Below are 25411 nucleotides of genomic sequence, written 5' to 3'. Positions count from 1 at the left end.
ATGGCGTGCTCGGGGGAAGGAAAAAAAAGGACATAGGGGTCGTAGTGGGTGGCAGTGGTTGACGGTGGCCTCGCGTTTAAGGCCGTTGCACCCGGTGCACCGCATCGACATCCGTTTTCCCTCTTCGTACAACCCCGTCTGCCAACCCCCTCCTCTCTCCCTTCTCTCTAACTATGTCAGCTTATTATTTCCATTGTCTTTCGCAAAGGCACGCTTCGCGGTCGGTCCGTCATGTACAACCATGCACATCGCTAGCTATGACCGGTCGTTAAAGATCTCATTTTTTAAGAATCGAAAGGAAGAACATTTTACGATCGGCAGGTCGTGATACGCTGCTGAAAACATCTGTTGGAAATTGGGAATGCTTGCTTCATAGAAGTATCCATATTAAAAATAAAATCAGCATGACGTGGTTATCTTGCGCTTTTTATTTTCGCAAGATTTATTATACATAGTTGAAAAAAAAACATCTTCATATCTGCTTTCTTTAAGTCGTAATGCAAAAAATGGTGTAGATATCCAATTAGGATTATTTCGCAATTCATATCGTAATAATCACGCTGCAAATTGTGATTTTGTACGGCAATAATCCATTAGCGGAAATAACCGTGATTAGGAACAACACGTTTGGTGACGCATGTTATATTTCTATGTGATTTTACGGTACTTACACCGTCCATTTGTACAAAGGCTAACATCGTGATATCGTGGCGCGCGAGCGTACTCAAACGAGAATCGACCACCGATTTCTGATTCATCTTCTCGCGTAACTTATCGTACGTCTCATTAGCAACGTAAATGTCGTTTAACGTAAAAGCGCGAGGACGATTAAAGAGAAAAAAAAAAGATGAAGCGCGAGGCTCCCCCGCCAAATCCGGGATGGCCCCTGTCGAACGAGATTTACTCGCGCTTATTAATCCGCCCTAATAACCGGCCGCAATTTTAATCCGACGTTAATCTCCCACGGGCCGTCGGCCGAACGTCGGACCCGGCCCTTCCATCACGCTCTGCCCCGGAATTTCGCATTTTCACCGCTTTAATCCAATTTTGATTCGTGACGAGAACCGTCGCGCGCGCGCCCGCCAAACTTCTCCGCCATCACCGCCGCCGCCGCCGCCGCCGCCCGCTCCGCGAAATCGCGTCAGACCGCACGCGAGAGTCATCATTCCCGTTAAATCCCCGCACGAGATTATGTTTGTTTCTCGCTGTCCCGCGCGTCCGCGTCGACGACGCGACGTTACGCTACGCGTGTCGTTAAGCTGGCGCGGATGATATTTTAGAGGCGGATTATTTTGACGAATCCGGAAGTTTTAATAGCCGGGACAAAACTCGTCAGAAGGCAATGTCACGTATTTATCACCGCGCGAAGAAAATATCACGCTACGTCGTAATTATCTTGAGTAGTCTAAAGTTACTTTGGAATTACACAGTTTACCTGATTCAGCAGTTAAACTGTTAATTTCTCGAGTGCATACAGGGGGTCGTTTCTGAAATACTCGGATGTTCGCGCGAAGCAAATCGCCTCGAGCATCGAGCTTGTGAGCGGATTATTGAACTCGCGGCTCGTTTGCAATTCAATCGTCAAATGGGCGAGGCTTTAGGGCAGGCCTTGAACCTAAGATGATGTCAGAAATCCCAACATTTCGCGTCGCTTTATCAATCAACGTGCTGTTTCATGCCCGTTTTTGCATCGTCCTGGTGATCTAAGTCCGTCATTTTTTTCCTCAGGATAAATTGAAATAAAAAAGCAGACTTTTCGAAACTTTAGATTATAACGGAGGTCAGGTTTAATCTCGCAATCGATCGTGTTAACTCGTATTAACTTCTGCCACGAAAAATTTACAACAAATAAATTTTTTATAATCGATAACTGTCGCTGTATTCGACGACAATTAAGCGAGTACAACTGAAACTTCTGTAATCCTATGTCGCTCGATGGCACGAGATGTGAATTATTTATTTCGCATCGCGGTTTGAACATTGATAGAGTACCATTCTATTTTTCCGTAATTTTTCGGTTCCGATTTTCATTGCTGGTTTTTTTTCTTTTTTTTTCTTTTTTTTTTTTTAGGCAACCAATTAATTTTTCTACGCGGCCTGAATGCTTCAGCGCGATGATCGCGATGAATATTTCGGTAGGAGGGACCGAATGCGAGCACACGATTGTACGAAACATCATTATGAGATAATACTCCTCTCTTTCCTCTCCTCTCAAGCTTTACGTAGACGATAATTTAGCGTTTTCCAGGGAAGTGTTGGGACTTGTATCTCTCTGTCGCTTTCGCTCGTAAAGAACTTTCCACTGCGCTTCAATCGTTGTCTCTTGCGAATTCGCGCGACTTACGTCTGTCCACGTGTATGTGTGTGTTACGTCTCTGCGTGTATTCGTGCAATAACAGTCATCGACGTGGCTAAATGTAAAGGCAACTGTTGGTCGTCACGCAGTGTCCTTCCGTGGCGAGCAGGTTCTTTCATGTTCTTCCATCGTTAACTAATTGCCGCTGTAAATTAGAGTACGGCGGGAGGGAGCGCGCGACGATTGACGTAACTTCTCGTTCATTTATAATCTCTTCCGTGAAATTTCCTCAAATACGTGCTAATTAATGGCCTAGTCACTTGGGCGCGCTTAACGCGTTTCGCTCGGCCACTAATTAGTTCATCTTCAGGAACTCCTTTCATGCTATCTTATATCATCGTGCCGCGATCCTACGTTAGAATTGTTGTTTTGCGTTCTCCAGTGCGGATTACTCCGCTATTAAGTCTGTCTTTCTCAACTGCATTCCTCGTGTTCAATTTGTGAAGTATTTAATATGGATATTTTAACTTTAGAAAAAATATTGGAAAATATCAGGAATGTAGCTAGAACAGGCAAAACAGACCTGAAACTTCGTGTCGCTTACTTGCTTCTCGTTCACTTAATGAAGAACCTGATTCGATAAATATATGTTTTTTTTTTTACTTAAACATCGTTGTTGAATATTAGCTAGGAATGTAGCTTGATTTACTTGTCGACAAAATCGTTATTCGTTCGTCAACGGTCATTGTGCTTCCTCCGTCATCTGTATATCTCAGTGTTACGTCCAGCAGTGTACGCCTAATCTTCGTCAGCGCCACATTCTCTCAGCTGTGTTTGTGTACGTGTCATCTCTCAAATTGACCTGCATCAGTCGAGTCATCGTGCCAGTCTCGGCGACATAAATCTTCCCAGATTAGCCTGAGTGCAATTCTTACAGCCTGCAGGGAAGACCAATTCGAATGCGCGCCTGGTTATTGCGTGCCCTTAACGCGACGCTGTGACGGATACACGGACTGTGTCGGTGGAGGGGACGAACAAAATTGTTACAACATGAGTACGAATTATCACTATTTACTCCAATCAGCTGCGAAACGGCACACACTCGGCTGCGAAACATGTAAATCAGTTACTCGGCGTTGGAATAAACGTAGTCGCACATCTGCGGCGCGAAATGGCCTTTACCAAGAAACTCGTTTGACTCGTTAAACCATTTTATAAGAAGTGTCGCGACATCTGTTTTTTTTTCCTATTGTGGATATCAAACTATGTTGCACAAGTATATAGCCGATGACATTTCAGGGCCGCGTTACGAACGGTCACCGCGTGAGATTCCAACGCCGGTAACTACGGGAGCGCGAGGCAAGCCGAAAAGTTTAAACATTTATTTCCTGTTTTTTTTGTCTCGTGAAATTTTGTAATCGAAACAAATTGCATTCGCGATCGCGTTTCGAGGGGTATCGAAAGTCTCGTGTTCCCGTGTCGCATGGTTCGCAACACACACACGCACACGCACACACGAGACACCGGAGCGTTTCGCAACACGCATCTCTGCGCGGCGAGAGGTAGGTACGAATTCTATATTGCATCTTTTGGATACGGTGGAAGGATTATAGCAGGACGCGGAATTTTCCTGCGTGAAAACGGTGCCTGCGCAGCATGAGATTTAAGCTCCCGCATTTTTAACTCATTAGGAAGTAGCGCATGATAATTTACGCACGACGCTGGTTACATCATAAAGTTATGCAGAAACTCGCGAACAGGTATTCGCACTTGCAATAACGCGACGGCGATTCTTGCGCTTAATTATTCATGGATATGCGGTAGCGCATATGGCCGCGAATTTACTCCGCAAAACAGTCACAGGCGCAAACAGTTAACAGCGATATGCGGAATAACTGTTATCCAACTGTCGCGAATAAATTAAATTTCAGCGCAATGAATTAAATCCGCTTGAAAGAAACTCACACGTTTCCCGACAGATTTCACGGCAGACTTTTTTTTTTAATTGATCTGAAATACGAGCATAGTGATAAAAAAAAGCAGGCAAACTTTGTAGTTAGAAAGTTAAAATTTTATTCATAACCGAATGGGAAGTTAACAGATTTAACTTTAATCTTTAAGTATGCTATGAAATATGTTATGTCATATTTAGGGCAAACATGGAATTTTAATCAGGTTTCGTTATTTGGAGAGAGAGAGAGAGACACATTTTCAAATTTTACGATTCTCGCGATGCGATGAACAGCCGGAGTCACCGACACGATTGTCAAGCATACGAGTAACGCGACGCTACAGCCTATATTTACTATAGGTCAAGTGGATTTTTGCAAATAGTTGCCATTTTTAATTAACTAAAGCGGGCTATCGAATATTTTCCGTGCGTGGCATGTATTCAATTGATTATTGATATCGCGTAAATTGTATATGCTTCAGTAACCCGCTCAAATTGCGACAATAATCAATAAAACTCGAGTCGATAGCTCTTCTGTTACTTTGTCAAACAGAGAATAAAAACTTTTAACTAAATCAAGGTATCGCTGTGTGAAAGTGCTATCGTACCATCAATGAGGATATACGTTGCGCGTTACTTTTTTTTTTATTGGTTTACCCACTTTTCTGTCTCTTTCTTTTTCTCCCTTATTTTATTTATACACATTTTTATTTTTATTTTTCTATCTCTTTTAAATAGCACGATGTCGAGCGGACGAATTCGAGTGCGCCAGCGGTTTGTGTGTCAGCAAAAATGCAAGATGTGATGGACGAAACGATTGTTCCGATCATTCTGACGAGTATAATTGTAACGGTGTGTTTGTTTACATTTCTTTTTTTCTTTACACATTGAATTTTTTTATATGTTTCATAGCTCCTTATAATTAAAATATGTTTACGTTGCGGATAACTATTTTCTTTTTAATTTGATCTATTAGAATCATAAATTGGAAATTCTCGATTAATGGAGAAGAGTTAAATTATTTTATTGCTCAGCTTTTGAGTAATTATTATCCCATAATAAAAAATCTATGTATTTATATATAATCATCTTGTATATACAATAAATTATTATATTTTATAAACTTTTTATCTCTCTTTATATCGGTTTCAGTGACCACCTGTAGTGGGGATCAGTTCCGTTGTCTGGATGGCGTCTGCTTAAGTATCGACAAGCGTTGCAATGGAATCGCCGATTGCCGCAACGGCGAAGATGAGAGCCAATGCGGTAAGCTAATTTGTTTCCCCCCCTCCCTCTTACAAACATGCATTTGTTCGATCGATTCTTACACGTCTTGAGAGCGCGAACGGAATATATAAATGAGTTATTTTTTTTTAACAATGCTTTAAAATGCAGATTTCGACGGAGTCCAACTTGTACGTCTCCGTTGTTTCTGCCTTCGTCGTCTCTAACTGTGTCGTCCTCGCTCGTTGACAACGTGAATCCCACGTTGTCGCGTATTCGCAACTAATCGTGAGGTCAATAATCACTTTTGCACGCGCAACGATAATTCTGCCGCAACGGTTCCAGCAATAAGCCGCGATAAGCTTGCATCAATGCTCTTTGCCAAGTGTCGGTTACCCGACGCGATTATTCACGAGCGATCGAGAGGGGCGCCTGAGCTTAAACGAGCCTCAAACGCGCCTGCGAAGTTTAACAACAAGATTGCAGGCACTTTGATAAGTCTCGCGAGTAAACCTAGCAGTGATCTCATTCGAATACATGCCTAACGTCGTAGAAATAACTTTTGCAAAGATTGCGACTCGTACATACGTACATATTATCATCCTTTCCAAATTTCAGGTATCGCTATTTTTTAATTTGCTTCATCGCGGACGAAAAAATTTGTCTGTCTATTATAACGGTGAATTATGTGGACAGAAATGTGTGTTTACGCTCGCATATAATTAGACGCTGACGAGCGGCTCGAAGGCCCCGGCGCGGCGTCGGATACACCGTTGCGCGCTGTAACGTGAATAACGTAAACTTAATTTTCTCCGGCACGCTCCGCGTGACTTTCGATTTACGATTTTCCACGCTGACCGAACTTTACCGCCCAGCGCGCAACGCCGAAAATAACGCCTCTTTTTCCGAAAATAGTTTAGCCAATGTCGTTGCACCACTGCCTCACCTAATCCCAGGTCTCGTTGCAATCTAAACCGGGGCCGCGCGCACGATCGGTCGTGTGTGAAGAAAGCGTCGAACTTTCGGGCATTCCCCGGCGCAACTCCGGCTCGTTGCGTTACGACGTTCCTGTTACCTAAACGAGCTCGCCCTTTAATTAATCGATTTTTAAGCGAACCGCATCCCTGCAGCCGACACGCGTGGAGCGAAGACATCAATCCTCCAGCTGCTGATCGAAGATAAATTGATCGCGTAAAATGGTCCAATAGTCCAATATCATTCCGACGCGATTGACTTATCTACCGATTGAGAATGCAGATTGCTGGTCCTTCGCTCTTGTAAATTCCCTGTATATCTTCCCTCGGTGATGTACTAACCTCAGCAAAAGCAGCACAAGCTCGAAGCATCTCTCACGCCAAGGTAAAGGTGCGAACATCCCGCTTCTACCGTCCATAGATGGTGTAACGCTATGCAAATCGTATGCCGACCCACACGGTGTCACCCGCACCGCGTGATCATAAATATGCCGCCGCCCGGCGAAATTATTTAGCGTCACGCCCGCGGTTTGTTCTCATCTTAACGCATATTTTGGACGGGAGACTCGGGGTGTCGAAAGGGCTTGCTTGAGCCGCGCGCGATCGCGCGCGGCTCGCCGGTGGGATCCCCGCCGGAGGGGGGATGGAAAAACATCTTGAGGAACGGGGGCTGACGCGCGTCAGCGGGCGCGATGCAATCTTTAAATGCGCATGAGTGTATGGTGTATGGAGCAGGTTGCGGAGAAGCCGAGTTTCGCTGCACGGACGGCCGCTGCATCAGCTACGTGTTGCAGTGCAACGGGGTGAACGAGTGCTCTGACGGCTCTGATGAGAGGGACTGCGGTAATTATGCCACACCACACTCTCACTCTACACTCTTTCCCCCCTACAATACACAATACAGAAACACACGTACGCGTACTTACATCATACTCGCGCGCGTGCACGAGACAAGTCATTCAATAAATACGTCATTCGTAACGTCGCGAGCTGCGCTTGGACATATTACACGGTAGTGCTTGTCATATAACGCAGACTTTTTTTCAGTTGTTAGAATTTAGAATCGGTTGAAATTGAGGCACTTTGCAAAAAGTAAAAAGAATCTGCTTTAAAGATAGTCGAAGATACTTTTTGATTTCTTGCTCGGCAAAAAATTGTACGAAACTCAATTTTACTAATACTTTTGTATTATTGTAGTTTAATATGGAGTATGTAGTAGGAAGTCTAACACTAAAACCGAATTCAACCGGCTCGTCCTCCATCGATCGTGTTGACTTTCAAATACAACTTCCAAGCATTCCGCGTGATATTTTCGCCATTACATTCGCCCCTTTCTGCCGTAATCCCTTTTTAATCGTACTTATCGCGAAATCATGCGCCACCCGTAGAGAAGTATCCGTGGCGAAATTTCTATAACGCCGGAAAGTTCGCGATTGCACGGAAGTCGCCGGCCGCGATTTCCTCAGGAGGGAAACTCGCGGGACGCCGAAGGAATATGAATATGCAGCCGGTGACGACGGAAAGCACCTATCGACTCACCATCAAACCAGCCGTGACGATCGGTAATCCGATCCTCGAAGCGTTTCCGGAGGAAGCTCAACGTGGAAGATTTCCAAACTCCATGTTGCAGAGTCCCTTGGCATTAAACTTGATAAAAATTGCGTCCAAATCGAAAGATAATAACCCGTCCTCGCAATGGCGTACGTACCCAGAGATTGATCGACCTCGTAAACCCGACGCGAATTGCAGCAACGATGCTCAAAATTATCATTTGCCTGTTGACCAAGCCTTGTCGCAATTAAGCAACGAGTCTCAAATCTCAAAACCTCTCAAGCTGTCGGATAGTCTCGTGAGATCTTTGCAGATATTCCAGCACAACAATATTCCGTTGAAAAATGCTCACTCGCAGTCTGTTAATAATCGCGATAGAACGCGAAAAATAATAAGTGCAAGCAAGTCTGATCGTACACCAAAAAAGTCCAACGCATCCAATTCGAAGACGACAAGTATGAATCTTTTAATCAGTTCCAAAGAAAACAGGTACGCTACAGAGAAGAATATTTTTAAATCAAAAACTTCGAATATCAAAAATACTTCCTTACAAAAAGAAGTAGAATATCAAAATGGCGACAACGAGATTGACAATCGAGTTGACGGGGTAAAAACGAAATTGGAAAGAAACGTGTCTAATAGAAATGATATTGACAATAATGCAAAAACGATGCATTACTCTAAAAACGCCACTTTAAAAGCTGCAAAAAATATTTATAATAACGAAGAAATTAGCATGAAAAATAATCTTTTAATGACTCAAAAAGAATCGACCGATGCTGCTACTCAACAGATTGATAAGTTAGTTTGCAAATATATTACAGACAAACATATGATATGTCGTCAGAATAATTCAACAGCCGCTACAGTTTCGATTAGGCCAATTTACATGACAACTTCTAAAATAATGACGGTGACAAATGAGACTAATATTAATGAAAATTCTAGTATGACAGATATACGTGGCAAGAGCAAGATTCTCAGAAAAAAATCACGCAGAAGGGACGGCTCATTTTACCAAAAATATCACGATAAGTATTTGAGAAAATTAATCGCTTCTAGAAAATTAATCACTTCTACGATGAAAACGTCGACAGAGTCCGCAGTTGATGCGCGGACTTCAACAATGTTAAGAAATACCTCTTTGAAAAATCCTAACGCATTGTTCAATAAAACTTACGAACAACGAAATTCACTAGAAAATTATATTAAAGCAAAGAATAACAATCTGGATAGTAGGGAAGATTTTTTTGGATACAGGGTAAAAAAAGGCAGTAAAGTTTCAAATTATTATAATAAACATCTGAAACACAGACGCCGCGTTGCGCCATCTAAAAGAACAGCCCCTGTAACTGTGAACACGAATAAAATCGAAGAATCTACCATGACGAATATAAAATACGATCGAGCACAGAAAGCTTCGTCCGTTTCAGAAGAAATGTCCCCAACGGCAGAAACAAACAAGACTGATTATTCCTCAATAGAGACAGAAAAGTTGCTGTATGAATTTAATTCGCCGAAGGCAGAACGTCAGTATTTTCCAACAATCAATGCCGTTGACGACGTCGATATAACATCAAACCTGTCAACTTCGAATCATAACGCGACTCAACGAAATCGATGTAATAAAATGTGTAGTAAAACGCACGAGCAATCGAATGTCTCTTTCGAGAAGTGCTACGGAAACAACAAAAAAACCACGACGCAAAATGACGACAAGATCGATTCCGGATTGATAAATTCCGACGAGACGTCGAAATCAGAAACTGCAGATGATTGTACGTACATGATATCGCGAGAATCGAGGGAGAGTCTGGAATCATCAAAAGATGATTTCGACGTCCTGATATTAAACTCCACGACAACGAGGGCTCCCGAGATCGTCACGCGGGTTGCAAACGAATCCGGAGAGAAAGCGTCCACTGAAAGGCACGGCAAACGCGAGCACAAAAGTCATAATGGTCGTAAGAACAACAGGCCCAAGAAGAGGAAGAAGAATCACAATACGAAGCGTAAGAGAAAACCGACGTCGACCGTCGCTTGGAAAGTCGACGAGATGACGAGCGTCGATTATGGCAACGCTTATAGTTCAGAGCGGACGAAGACTACGCTCCCTCATAATGATCCACGGTACGACAAAGCTGACGGTAAACGGAATACGAGCATTGGCAGAAACGACTGGGACCTCACTGATGAAATTACAACGGAACCTTTTAAGACAGAATTCTCTGACGCTGATGAGTCCGTCTTGGAAGACCCCACGGAAGGCAGCGGCATTCGCAACGGACCACAATCGGAAGAAACAACGAATGTGGATCTTGTCACTAGCAGCAGCATATCTCATTTATCAACGGCGTCCGATGAGAAAGGTTCTAAAAAATGTAAAGTATTAGTTACAACTACTACTGAGAGCAACTGGCTTAATTGGTGGTCAAACGATGACAAAAAGATAGACGAAGAATCAACTGAGTGCGAGGAAGATAATACTTCGTTTTCGACAACAAACGATTCGATAGAAAAAGAAACAAGTAATTATAGTACTTCTGGCAGTGATGACTCTTCCACGTACGACACGATAACTAAATCAGGCAGTACTACGTTGTCCTGGGAACTTTTTAACGAAGAAAATAAGGAGATAAGCAATGAAGAGATAACCACAATACGTAGTACGATTAAAGACGAAGAAAGTAACGGCAAAAGACAGACGACAGGTAAATCAATCTTGGATGAAGAAAGCGATGAAAGTAATAAAGTGCCACAGTTTTGGGATGAAGAAAGTTTCACACAATCTGTGATCGGAGGTACTATGCACGATGTGAATCTCGATAGCGAAGAGGAAAAAGACGCGACAGAGAAATCGATATCCGACGAAGACCAAGACAACGAGATCGACAACGACGTCGCGGCGATCACGGAGGATTACGAGATCGACAATTGCAACGAGAATCAGCACGCTTGTGATAAGTATATATGCATCGAGGGGGACCGGGTCTGCGACGGTGTCGTAGATTGTCTTAATGCCAATGACGAGACCGACTGCGATTACATATACTTCAAGAGGTGGGAAGAGTATCTGAGAGTTAACAAACGTGTTGAGACCACCTCGTCGAACACTGTCGAAGACACGTCGCTTGACGGATGCGGCCGTTACGAACATCCCTGCGACGGCACATGCGTAAACGCGCTGAATGTCTGCGATGGCAAGGAGGACTGCCTGGACGGTACGGACGAAGAGAACTGCACCGAAGGTATTCCCTATGTAAAAAATACTATCCTGCGAGAGTCGACGTCTCGTTTCTCGCTCTTCGTCCACGCTGTAAAACATTTCTCGCCTCAAACGGAAACGTCACGTGAAACTCAAGCAAGCGTGGCGTCCATTTCGGGACCTGTTATCTTCGCTGTACAGAAAATGGCTTTGAAGATATATCAAATTGGCTAATGTGTGGACGTCCTTGGGCAAACTGCCGAGATCTATCGCGGCAAAAAAAATACTTGGGAATATTATTTCCGGGTGTATACATACTTGGTTCTCGTGTTTAAGCTGTTCTTATCTGAAGACTGCAGAAGACTCGCTTCGACGACGTTGGAAATCCACGTCGTCTATTATATGTTACGCAGCTTTGGGGAACAAACGTGTTAACAAACGAATCACGGATAAGTAATAACTTTGCGTTCAATGCGTAAGAGTGCACGCATTACATTGTGTTGTCCACTTTCCCTGTAAAAATATTGCCTTCCGCGGAGAGGAAACGGTCGAGGATGTGTCGAATAACAGCCAGACGGTGATCCTTAAAGTGCAGTGACCGAAGACTATCTTATCTCTCATTAGACGATTATCTTATCTATTTCTTATTAGACTCGAAGCTCCTCGCTCAGCCTGAAGGAGGATTTACAATTAACGATTGCGGGAATTAGTATCGATGCGTCAGTCAACGGCTGCGGCGTTAGTCATTCTGCATACTGCAGGCATACAGTCAGCCGACAATATTTTTATATATTCGCGATTAGATTGCCAATTGAATATCCGCAAGGGCAAAACGTGAATCCTCTTTTCTCGGATGCAAGAAGAACATCCCATTTCATTTATTCCATCCTTTGACATCATCGTTGTGTCACGCATTACTCGTTCTCTTCTTTCCCACAAGGATATCACAGAATCACAGATTCGCTTCTTTCTCGCAAAAAACGGCATCTCAATGACACTCATTAGAGGATCACTTCCGGTAATGACGATACGCAATCCACACGACACACGTATACCCGAACATAGTTTAGGAGTTGGAGTAAAGGAGAAGGTAAAGAAATATGAGACAATATATTGAAACTTTAGAACGCCGCGCGTGAAGTTTGAAATTAATATTATATATAGTTCATTATATACGAAATGTTTGACTCAAGAACATGATGATTTCGCGTTGTCTCATATTCCGGCCTTGTCCCACAATTGAAATGATTCTAACCACTTTCAAAAGGCTTCTCACGACGCTTTAAATGTTAGACCAAGCTTTAAGATATAATAAGAACTCTTGGTTACAGAACCACGCGTTTTACCAAAGATGCTTTTCATGTACAGATTTACGAGTCCTCTACCACGCCTAAAACTGCTTTAAATGTCTCTTCATATGTTCATAGCTTGTACATACTCGTACTTCAACCTCGAATTCGTCTGTCTCTCAATCGCCAATATAAAAAAAAAATACTTTCTCATTATTGTAAAGTATTCTTTTACAAAATATAAATTGAATATCTATTTCTCAAGTACAGTAATTATGATTTCAATAACGATATGACATTACTTGAAAAAATTACTTTTTACCTTTATTTATTTTAATAGCACGATACAGATCGTCATAAATTAATATGACTCGAATTATTCCTGATTTCCAAAGTTTAATTCGAAAGTCCGCTAAAATCGCGGCGACTGAACGGCAGAATGCGAGACGCGAGAGTTGATCAGAAGGATCCTTGTTTTTTTGCCAACATGGCGCTCTGTAGGTTTGGCCCCATGCCCTTCCACGGACTTCACCTGCGGGGATGGCTCTTGCATACCGAAGAGCTCGGTCTGTAACGGATTCGACGACTGCCCCAGGGCAGAAGACGAGCTTAATTGCGGTACATAACCATGTATACCTTTCACGCTACTCGGTGTCGAAAGAGAGAGAGAGAGAGAATCTGAATGAAAAAGAGAAGAGGTAGTGCATGGATGACTCGCTAGCCGTGCTAGCGTAATATCAATCAATGTTTTTTGACGTTTAATGCAACTCGAGCTTTAAAAAAAATTTTTTGGAAGTGAAACATAATATTTTCGCTGCGTTTTATCGGTATCGTTACGCGAGCAATAACAAATGGCGCGATGGAATTTTACAAACGGGCAGAAATTGATTTCGAATAATTGGTGCGAATTATTTATTCGCACTGTTATGGCATTCGATTCGATAGGCGGTTTGAGCAAAATATTCTGTGACCATCGTTGAAATTACGTAATAAACGATTGTATTAATAATTTTATTCCTGTTAATCTTTTTTAAATGAAGTTTTAATGATGAAGAGCCCTGGGAAAAGAACGCTATTTAGAACGTTTTATTTTTCCGTAATTACGTTCTTCATTATTGAGTCTAGATTGAGATAATTTTTTGACGATTAAAGAGATGCACTATCTGATTTGAACACAAGAATGTGTTTCGCCTAATTCTATCTCTCTTTCGTCACTCTGTTTTTATTTCCGAAACCTTGCTTAACTTGCACCCATAACGCTTGCCATTGGACCAATCGCTTAATGATTTCACCTCGTTGGATCTAATCACGGACTTGTTCCGCGTTGGTTACATCCTAATTACAGAGCTTGAATTCGGATCCAACGCTAACGTAACCAGAGCCAACAATTTTAATCGCAGATTTCAAATACATATGTGACACGTTTCAATTAATACATTAGTCTTTGTGTACATAGAAATTTGTCAAAAAAATGTTTCGACAATTATATTATTTATAATTCAATTGGAAATAAAAATAATATTAAATAAAACGTGTGAGTGAAATCTGCGTTTAATGTCTCACAGCACATACGATCTATAATATAATTATATAAATAACTATCATTATCCTTAACGCATTTCCAATTACCCTACGAATTTTTCTGTAGAAGATACAAACAGTGCCAATTATTTCGGGTATATAATTTATGTAGAGAACAAACGTAATTTTTAATACAATACGATTAATTTATGAGGTAACATAATCTTTATTATTATCAGGACAATTCAATCATTACGATATGTTAAACGTAACAAATTTAATATAATATTTTAACATATAAAATGCAATCCACTCAAATGATTTCTCATTCGTATCCAAGCCGCGAATTTTTCTATTGAATTTCGCTGCGAAAACGCGCAAGTATTATGCAATGTGGCATGGAAACCACGATTCTTTCCGCGAAGTTTGATTCTAAATACCGGAATACCGTCGGCTAACAAACGACATCATAATAGGGGACTATTATATACATTTACGGGGGAGCTAATAATCGTGTATCCTCCCGCAAAACTATGGTCGATCGCGAAAGGAAAGCTACATTTATCGTCACGACACATTTTTCGCCCGTTGCACGCGACATCGTAATTCGCATTAACCGATACAGCGAGTTATTTTTCACGAGCGTTTCATCCGACTCGGCACAGAGGGTGGCTCGTGCTCCGTAAACGTGAGTCGAAAATAATTTCTCAATTCTCCCTCATCTATCCCGCAAATCGTAAAATAACCGTTAAATAACGCTCTCTCGTTGACCCAGAAGCAGCTTTTTTCGCTTTTCGCGATGTGACAACAGACACCAGAGGCTATCAATTAAGTAAAGGAAAATCTCGAGGAAAAAAAACTCGAGACCGACGACACCGAGTCACGTCGTCGAAACACGTCGTGCGTGTGCGCCGCGCTTTCCGCTTCGATCTAGTATACGTATATGTACACGGAGTGATTGTATATATGTGTAAAAATATGTGTGTGTTCTTTGCGCATATGTTCGCTGAACAAAACAAAATACAGAGCGGGAATGCACGCCTAACCAGTTCAAATGCGCCACCGGGAACAAGTGCATCGAGGACGTCTACAGGTGCGACGGCTATCCGGATTGTCCAGATCACAGCGACGAGAACTGCCCTCCGTCCGCTAACGACACTACACACACCACTTCGCCTACCACCAGTACGCTCCTTTTTCAATGTGTCCATCGCTTCGTTCATAATACATTCGTGCAACCTCGTCTGGCGTGTGCCCGCTATCGCTACTTCGATTTCTTTGTAAACGATCGAAATCTTCTATCAACTCAATCGCATAAAAAATTGTGTAAAAATAATAATAAAATAGCGAATTTATTTTCGTGCTTTTGTTGGAGATACATTAAAATCGAATGCGTGTCTATCTTCTAAAAAAAAAAAAAAAAATTGTCGTAGCTACCGATGATAGTTTTCTATTATTCTACTTTGTATAATTATTTAAATGTTCTTTCCTCACAAACGCGATTGGTTTCAGTTGCTTATACACGCTTGCATTCTACGCAGCCTTGCTCGCTGCGAGAAGTTAAAGAGTAAAAATGGGAGATTTGAAAAATATCTTCGGGCTTCGGTGTTGCGAGTAAGTTGCCCGCCTTCGCCTTCCGAGGTCCGTAATGTTTGGTTTCGGTCGAATCCTCTTAAGGAACTCTTATTTACGCGAGACAAGTGGATCTACCTGCCCGAGCGGTTACACACTCGACGATGGTTGTATTTCATTGTGCATTTCTCACGATCAATCGTTACGACCGTGGTCGAGAAAGCGATTCTTCGTCTTGTTGCTTCTCTAAAGACCCCGACGGCCATTGTAACATTCGTTTTACCGGACCGGGAGAATATATACTTACGAGACGCGACTGCTAAACTTTATCGAGGCAACTTATTGAAGATGTAGAAGTATTTCTTTTCTTTTCCACTTTTGCCTTTCTTTCTTTTTTTTTTCCTTCCGTTCTTCAACAAACCCGAGTTCTCGACAACGGCTCTATTTTATCGTACCACCCGAGTGCGGAAGGGTCGGAACACACCGGAAACGTATTACCCCGCGAATCCCCGTGTACGGAAGATTCACGGTGATCGTCGACGGTACTCACGGCCCGTCCGCGCCGCAAATCGCGCGTTATAAAGGCAACCTGCAGATATATACGCTATATATGCATTGATATACAAGTAGCTGCATTACGCACGAACTTGTGTGCTCGGACGCAGATGACGGTGCTTGAGAAAAGTGCCCTTAATCGTGTGTTTGAATATTTCTTCCCCTGTGCGAACTTTAATATTCTTCCCAGCGGCAGTCCACTAATTGCCGATGGGATAATAAAAAGATCAAGGGTAGAAAATTTGGGGAGCTCGATCAAAAGGCACTTTTACACAGCAACGTTTGTATGATTCTGCTTGCGGACTGGTATCCTCCTTTTAGTTTCTTCGTTGCATCACTCTCAGTTGCATTATGGTTGCATTTGTATGATAGAAAGTAAGTGCATTACGTTTCGCTGCGGGTGTGTCTTTAAATTTTATCTCTGGCCGCTCGATGCTCCTTTCTCTCTGCTGCGAATTTCCCCTGAATGTGCCTATGTGCCTATGTGTGTATGTGTGTGTGCGCCCAGACCCGCTCGATCCACGCTGGACACCCGAACGCAGGAGGGAATGCGATCCGAGGAAGGAGATGCGCTGCGATGACGGCAGTTGCATTCTTCTACGGCGTAAATGCGACAATATCTTCGACTGCCTCGACGGCAGCGACGAACGGGGCTGCGGTAAGGGCTTCACCTCGTTCTCACAGCCCATCCTCTTCCTCTCCTTTCCGCATACTCGTATTAACGATGACAAATGTTTCCTGATTTCCTCTCTCCGCGCGCACTCATATTAACGATGACGAACGGTTCTTGATCTTACAAGCCCGAGGAAACCACTTTTTTGCCGGTTAAATAAAAAATCTTTATATATGATTTCATTTTAATATCTATATTTATAATGATTAGCTAATATTCATTTTCAATACAATATTAAGACAAATCGTTCTAAATAAGTTGACATAATTCTTTTTCCATTAATAAGAAAATGCTCTGTCTTCCTTTTTTGTTTCTGTAATTTTAATTATTTTTAATATCATCAAAAGTTATATTGAGAAACGTGTGAGATGAATTTTATTCAGTATTTTCCACGTAGAAATATAGTGCTTTATCGAATGCGATGTTAAAATCTCTACTTATATATCAATAATGCTTGCCCCATCGACAATTCAATCTAAATATTTATTACTGATAGCTCAATATTTCCACGAATATTCAGTAATGCCATTCAAATTAATTACATACTTATAACTGACATAGCGAAGACTTATAAATTTTCAATAATTATTTTATTCCAATAACTTCCCTGAAGATTTATAAAATTCTAATAATTTTTGAATGTTATAAAATTGTTATATTTGAACTATTTCTTTAATCCTCTTTGATAATTTAATTGAAACTTTTTCTGTCCCCCATCGAAATTTTCATTAATTTTATTCAACGCGACACATGCTTAAGTGACGATGATTATAATGACACCGTTGATGATTCCTCATTATTCCCCAATCCCAAATGCTTTCTGCGAGAGCTTTCATGTCTGTGTCATAAAGGGGTGTGCACACCTGCCGAGTGGAAGTGCGCCAGTGGCGAATGCTTGCCAGAAAACCAAAGGTGCGACGGAATAAAGCAGTGCAGCGACGGATCCGATGAGGATCGATGTGGTAATTATATGACATAGCTTTTGCCCGCAATCGTCCACAAAAATGGCCTTGTCACTGCTCTTGCTCGTTAGCCACAGTCGCACGCTGCAAAACTTTTACAGATTTACAACCCCCTCTTACAAGAAGAATATCGCAGGTCCCCATTTATTCATGATTCGCTAGAATCATGAATCCTCGAATGATTTCTTATCCACTCAGATGTAATATTAATTATACAGCATGTTACGAAATTCAAATTTGAATTATCTAATAATGTATCTCCTGTCTTAATTAATGCCTGCATAGTAATGGAAAATTAATTACTTTATTTTTCTGACTTGTGTACAAATTAACTGTTTCCGTTCGTTATACAATAACAGCATCATTATTCCCATCTTAATCTGAATATCTCCCAACGAGTTTTTAATTCCTTTACGAGCCAAGAGCATATTTGAGTGTATTTGTTATTGAGTGTCGTTATAAAATCCTAAAATCCCTACATCAAAACTTATAATACTCTGCATGGAACGATTTTTTACTCGACATCGCATTCTTCTTTTGCAAAAAGGAGTCTCGCATGTTGCATTTTATAAGTATGGCGCACGTGTCTCTCTGGGAATATAACCGGTGTATGAATATTCGGAAGCGCATGATAAAGAAACTCCCGTAAGTAGATCACGATAATATTAATTGGACGATGCAAGAAGAGTGAATATCCCGATGAGTTCACATGAGGATTGACCGTTCTACTGTACACTTTGCCTTAGAAACTTATTAGAGCAGAGTGGCTGGTGTACTCGGCAAAGTACAATAATATACGACTAACAAGGGTGACAAGCAGCGTCTATTGCGTATGATAAGAAACGCGTAATAATTCACGCGAGCATCCCCACGTTTGTGTTTAACACTCAAATAATCGTAGAGACTTTATTACTCATTATCTTTATCAGTCTAACAGTATCGTTGATAGAAATCTCTTCGAGAAGATAAATTAAACTGAATAATTTTTTCAATAAATACATATAATTGAGAAGTATATATATATATATATATTATCAATGGTAATAAATAAATTCGCTAGTAAATAAATAAAAATAATAAAATCCGAAATTAAGCGACCCGACTGGCCAGTTTACATTTATTCTAACTCACTGTGAGTTAGAATAAATCTGAACTGGCCAGTCGGGTCGCTTAATTTCGGATTTTATTATTTTTATACATGTTATATTTAATGCTATGTGCGAGGTTTTATCCTTCGAGGAAAGGATTATAAAGAGAAATCTGAATATAACGGTACACTGTGCACTGTAAGATCAATATTTGTTGAAATATAGGTGTTTCCCTTCTTGCATTATCTCCGCCAACTACATGTGAAAGAATTAAAGAAATTTGCATACCGTTGCGATTACCCAAGTGTTAACAAAATAAGTTATTGTCATACGGTGTCAGTTTCTCTAGTCTTACACGTTATTCGATTATCTTGAGCAAATACGGGACCCTGCGGTGGTAAGGCCATTTTTTATTCTCTCTCCCTGCCCCCCCCCCCCCCGTATGGGTAGCATGCACGATAATACTCGACATGGAACTTGGTAATTATTGTAGTAACCGAATGTCCGGCTGGGTGGTTTCGATGCAACGATGGATTGTGCCTCGACATTAAGAGACGTTGCGATGGCCGGCCGCATTGCTTGGACGGCTCCGACGAGATCAATTGCCCTCGTAACAGTGATTTTTAATTTTGCTTTATTTCACGTGCCGAGGACGATATAGACCTAAGCCACACGCCTGGAATCGACTTGATACAATAGTTCCGACAGGTGCTGCTTTTTAGTTACCTTTTACTTGAATGACATAGCAGTATCTTCGATAGTATTGCATTATCTACAAGTTAGAGCACAAGTCAGAGCTATTTATTATGAAATTCTTCGTTAATTTCGTCTTTTTTGTTTTCTTTTTAGTCACATTGGAAACTTGCATTTTGTTACTTAGGTCTGTGTCCTTCTTAGCGCATTACTTATGTTGATGATAGTCCGCACGAAGAAAGCTTACCGTTAATTTAACAATTAGTCAACGAGATTTGATAGCACAAATAGACTCTGTAATTATAGTTAAAACGTACCAATCGAAATGGTAATTTTTCTCCATGCGCTATTTATTCTATTCTTAATCTCTCTCTCTCTCTCTCCATAACATTACTTCCTCCTCTTTTGCCCCCCTGAACTATTTTCCATCAACATTCTCATCATGGGTCATAATACTTCCTGCGACGTATGGTATTCTTGTTATGGGCATATGATACTTATTCTTAGCGAATTAACAGTGAATGAATGCGACCGATTGCTAATTCATTTGCTCGTGAATCAGTTTTGCGTGATTTCATCGTAATGTTACTAAAAAGGTGCTCAATGATGTGTGTTTCAGTGTTCGAAGGCTTGAAATAGATATAGGATCAAGTGCCGCGACTGTTAAACTTGTCTCTCTTCATTTCTCGGCACTTGAGCTTATTTCCATTTCAAATCTTTATTTCGTTTTCTTTATCTTTATCAATAAAATTCCTTAATTCTAACATCGAAATTGGCTTTTCTGCTCTCGCGCGCATTATCGCGAGACAAAAATCGCAGACTTAGTTTCTGAAGGGTAAGTTTGCGTGCTCCACCTTTCGCGTCGTTTCGCTTGCACGGCGAGACAATAAAGACAAAGGCAGAAAGATGCAGCATGCGAAGCCCAATCGAAATCCAATCGTGCGTTCAGCCGTTCTTCTGAATAAGACACGTGTCGTACACGAGCGACTTCTCCGCGAATCTCTCACGCGAGATGTCGATCGTGCGAGACGTTAATAAACGACGGTTACGCGAAGGCTCTGCAGCTGCAGCAATTGCAGCAGGCGGCAACTGCGACGGTGCCGGCCGGCTCGTACGACTTGTCGCGCGCACGTCGGTGTTCAAGTCGGCAATTAAGAGGCTGTGTAACTAATACGGGCGCACGGGCGCGTACACACGTACGCGGAAGCTGTTAATCTCATTTCGTCGCCCTGTATCGACCGTTCGGGCACGTTTTAGCCGGACGTTGACTGGCCATTAACTCGAAATACCGACGTGTCGCGGCATCACTTGTCGTAGTCAGTAGTCACCTCTGGAACGGCTCTGTCAATGGACGGATGAATCGAGAAATCAATTCGACGGGGATTCATTCCCGCGAAACTCGATGACTGCCGACCGCGAAACTCGGGAATTGCTTTCGAAGTGTTCGAATACCTTCCTAATCCTCTTTATCGTCGCACTGACTTAGCAACGTGATTAAAGTGGTGAACGTGGGAATTAGCTTCAACGTTTTCTTCGCCGAGAATAAACAAGTTATTTTATAAATCTTTAATTGCGCTCTGAAAATATGAGTACAGCTAGAATGGAATGAAATAAAGAGAGAGGAATAGGAACACCCGAATTCAAACAATGGATAAAGCCAAGTTTCCCGTTTCGCAGTTTGGAGACTCGTAACTTCCCGAAATGAATTCCCGAAAGTAAATCCCTTTCGATTCGTCTCTTCCTTTGATATGTGGTCAACGATTTCTCTTTTTATGTTTTAGCATTATACGTATCTTGTTACATTTTAGTCGAGACACAATGAGATAACAATATAAGATATGAGGGACAAGTCGATAATTAAGAAACGACCGGTTGATTGTTATCATTGTTATATTCTTACATTTACCGGTCACTCGTATATTTCACTGTGTCTTGGTTCTCATAGCTGTTTGTGCCTTGGATATTGGATACTCAATAACATATACTTGCGTACATAACATACATCTTGATTACGCGCTCTGACTTCTTGACATGCATTTTGCATCGATTATGGATGGGATCGAACTAACTCTACCTATTCTTCACTTCTGTCTGTCTTTCTATACTTGTCTATCTGTATCTATTTACTATCTATCCGTCTATTTTCAGCACAGGTTGCCTGATCTTTGAATTGCGCATCTACTTGTATATATACATATCTATATATATATATCAGTGTATACAAATTGCATATGTATATATACCTTTCTCTGATACCCTTTTAACTCCGGTTATTTACGTCTCCGCAATTTTCCACGCCGCGCGCTGACGCGTGCACAAACCGCGCTCTGCTGTTCCCGTACAGCGCGTAAAAGCTCGCGCGACTGACGTAACGCGAACTTTTGTAAATGTCACGTTTTGCGCGATGGTCCTCTGCCACGTTTGAGAAACTAAGTTTAACCTGTTTATTAATATATAGAAAAAAAGGCCACACGCGTTCCCCGTGAAAAGGTCCAAGTGGAACTGGGTTTAATATAAATTGTAAAACGACATTTATACGCGGGGTTCGTGTTATTATAAATTTCTCAGATTATACGATACGGTTTAGCGAAATGGCACGGCCACGCGAAATTATAGATCGGAACGTCTGAAAATTATACGGCCTTTTAACAATTTTCTTCTCTCTCGGTGGTTTTCGTTTAATCAGCCGAGGTGAATGCGTGCACGCGGCATCGCGCCGCCGTCTCCGTGTTTCTTGAGATAATACGACGCGCGGCAATGTGCACGATACTTATTTGACGAGGTGCGCTCCGGCGCACTTTTATCGCCCCTTGTCCATCGCAGGAGGAAGCCACCACCTCTCGCGGGACTCTTTATCGATCGATAATTATCGAAGGCACTTGGTCAGCCTCGCGCATCTAATTTCCTCCGTGCCAAGGGGTGAGGGTTTAACGTACGCCTCCACACATCGAAGCCGTGTGTTCGCAATTTTTTTTCCGGCTGACTCATACCGAGGGGGTATTCTTCGCGGCACCTCGCCTCGATGACCTGGCGAGACAGGAAGAATGGCCGCCCGCGGAATGATTGTTATTGCACAAATGTGCACATTGTGCACATTGTCGCTTCGTACTCCGTTCACACGTACAAAGGATCTTTCCGCGCGTATCGTTTGCGTCCCCTCCCCGCCCTTATTTGCCATTCAACGGAGTTGATTGGTTTTTGCAGACTGCCCCGCCGGTCAACTACCCTGCGACAATGGCGTCTGTATCAATAAGGACTTCTTCTGCGACCACAATGTCGACTGCCACGACGCTAGTGACGAACGAAATTGCCGTAAGGATATCTTTGGATATATATAGATACATTTTTCCGCTACTTCACCGAAACTTGTTATGTTCGACGTACATTCAAATATTCTACAAAGCACTCTACACCCTGTTACGTGGGATATTTTTTAAATAAAGTATATCGATGTGTATTTTGAAATTCGAAGTGTTAACCGAGGTTTTTCATTTGTCAGATATTTATAGAAAATTCTTTTCTATTCGGCGAATTTTTATTCAAAAATCGCAGCTTCGATAAACCGCGGTGTCGTTTCCACTTTGCAGCGGATAGCGGAGAGACCGGCGGTTCAGGCCAAGAATGCCACCCCGACGACTTCACCTGCAGCGACGGCAGCTGCATACCTCGAGCTGCAGTGTGCGACGGACGTGCGGATTGTCCGCGCGACGAGGACGAGATTAATTGCCATCGAGGTAAGCCAATCTACGGGGAATCGGCGCATCCCGCGATATCCCCCTGCGATTGTCTTCACCGTAAAGAGTTAATCTTAGGTCCGAGAGAACGATCCTTATCGATAAAATATTCAGAGGATGGATACGGGATTCAGGCCTATCGATTTAGCCTTCGGAACGTATTCGTAAGCCAGGACTTAAAATGGGCGCGCGGATTCGAGGACGCGGTCTTTTTCCACAGTTTATTTAGCCTCGTGTCATTGCCCAACACATGCGTGTAGCGTTGAATAAATAATTTCTCGGGCGAGGTTTAAAATTTAATCCCTCGGTTATACTTTGCGCAACGAGCAAGTTATTATTATGGTGGTAATCTCCGTAAGCCGCGTAGCCTTGCCTCTTTCGAAATCGTCAGTCTAAATAAATCTTACTTCCAAGATCGAGTCCGAGGGGAAGATGATACTTGGGATGTGAATAAAGGCGACACAACCGCGTGCCTGTCTCAGAAACTACTTTATTGCATCCGGGCTCGCTTTAAGTCCTGATTACGCGTATTACGGTCCCCGGCGAGAAGAGGGCTTTATCCTCGAGATTTTCGGGCGTACGGCCGTACATGAGTTGCGGCCGCGTCGCCAATACATCAACCGAACACGACCGCGTTGAAACAGCGCAGCTCAGATTGAGTTACTTCTAGGTGTAGACGCCTCGGAGGGTGCCTCCTCGAGGGGGCGTCCAGAGACGCCGGGGGTGGTAGCCGGTGTGAATCCGGACGATAACGAGGCTTACAGCCCAGACACAGATGCAAATGCTGATGTGCCGCCGACAAATCTGAGCACGCCGAGGAGTTGTGCTCCGGATGATTTTGTTTGCGCCGACGGCACTTGCATCCCCGAAACCCACCACTGCGACCATTTCTACGATTGCCGCGACTTTACCGACGAACAGTACTGCTTCGGTTAGATTATTTGTAGATCTCGAAAATCTGGTGACGCACGCACACCCCACGCGTCGAAGTCTCGCGCGATTCCGTTTTCTCTCTCCCCCCCGACACGGCCCCATTGATCAAATTTCGCGGCTACGGCGAAGAAGTCGTTCGTACGTCGATACCTCGACGTACGAACAATTCTTCGTGTATTTATGAATTTATATTGGCCCATTACTGTCGCGTGAATAACATAAAAAAGTTTTATGCGAAGAGAAAATTAGTTCTGTCTATATTCTTTTTAATAATTATCATTTTAATGGTATTTTGGTTGTCGCGTTATTTCACTATTGGAAAACTGATTTTAACTGATTCGCTAATTTTCAGTTTGTAATAAATATTTCCAATGTCTAATTCTTGAATGAATTTCTGTGACATTTCTCTGTAAATTTATTCTTTTCATAAGTTATGGTATTTTTCTTAAACATTTTGTCTGGTCCATTTAAATGTCAAAGTTCTTATCCGCTAGATATTTTTAAGTACCCGAAAGCACCAGATTCTCTTAGATCTATGTCCTTTTCTGCCAATCTGTGTTAGCAGCTGAATAGAAGATGTGTAGGTTGTTCCAGTAGAGACTTGATTATATTTTTGAAACTTATAATCGCAGTCTTATTACTTATTACCCGGCGCATTTTTATAAACAATAGTGCATCTCTGCCTGACGTAAAATTTAGATCGTTTATTTTTCTCGTAGGTAGAACGTTTGGTACATAAATCCTATTTGGCATGCATATCACGAGGAAAGTACATTTTTTACCTGTATATTTTTGTGCGTTACATTTCAGCAGAAAAAGAAGGAAATAATTTAAAGAAATGACATTTGACGCCATTATTTAATAACATCCGGATATATCATTGGTCGAAATTGACAAATTCATATGTAAATTATATATATAAATGGACTATAAATGTCTTTCCTCCTGAGTTCCATATTGAAGTTATATTGAATGACGAATTATATATAATTAAGTGTTCGTAGATGACGATCAGTGCACACAGTATAAAAAAATTAAAACGCGTAAAGATAACGTTGCATTAGCTCGTCGATTCTGTGCTGTATGAACTGATTCCCGATAAACGGACGTCTAGATTCTGGACCAAAGCTGTCCCTAAAATTGGTGACGGTATGCCGCTAAAAAAAAAAAGGCGAGGCGAACTAGTGAGA

General features: G+C 42.0%; 1 protein-coding gene across 13 annotated transcripts in view; it reads left to right on the top strand.

Annotated features, from left to right (window-relative positions):
• The window catches only part of Trol (terribly reduced optic lobes), a 154346-nt gene that overhangs the window by 101721 nt on the left and 27214 nt on the right, over window positions 1-25411 (top strand). For 4 of the 13 annotated variants that reach the window (XM_071726191.1, XM_071726207.1, XM_071726238.1 and 1 more), the window contains exons 11-21: window positions 3234-3350; window positions 4986-5099; window positions 5400-5513; window positions 7181-7288; window positions 12992-13108; window positions 15038-15196; window positions 16647-16796; window positions 17663-17773; window positions 19355-19477; window positions 22759-22866; window positions 23142-23288. In XM_071726191.1, coding sequence (XP_071582292.1) covers window positions 3234-3350; window positions 4986-5099; window positions 5400-5513; window positions 7181-7288; window positions 12992-13108; window positions 15038-15196; window positions 16647-16796; window positions 17663-17773; window positions 19355-19477; window positions 22759-22866; window positions 23142-23288 — 1368 coding nt within the window. The remainder of the gene's footprint in view (window positions 1-3233; window positions 3351-4985; window positions 5100-5399; window positions 5514-7180; window positions 7289-12991; window positions 13109-15037; window positions 15197-16646; window positions 16797-17662; window positions 17774-19354; window positions 19478-22758; window positions 22867-23141; window positions 23289-25411) is intronic. The other 9 variants (XM_071726258.1, XM_071726247.1, XM_071726196.1 and 6 more) reach the window with 8 other exon arrangements.

Source organism: Temnothorax nylanderi, unplaced genomic scaffold (genome assembly GCF_030848795.1).
Source record: "Temnothorax nylanderi isolate EJ_2023f unplaced genomic scaffold, tnyl_v1.0 TNYL_tig0009_pilon, whole genome shotgun sequence".
NCBI lineage: Eukaryota > Metazoa > Arthropoda > Insecta > Hymenoptera > Formicidae > Temnothorax > Temnothorax nylanderi.
Note: the sequence above shows the minus strand (reverse complement) of the source record. Positions and strands in the feature narration are given on the sequence as shown.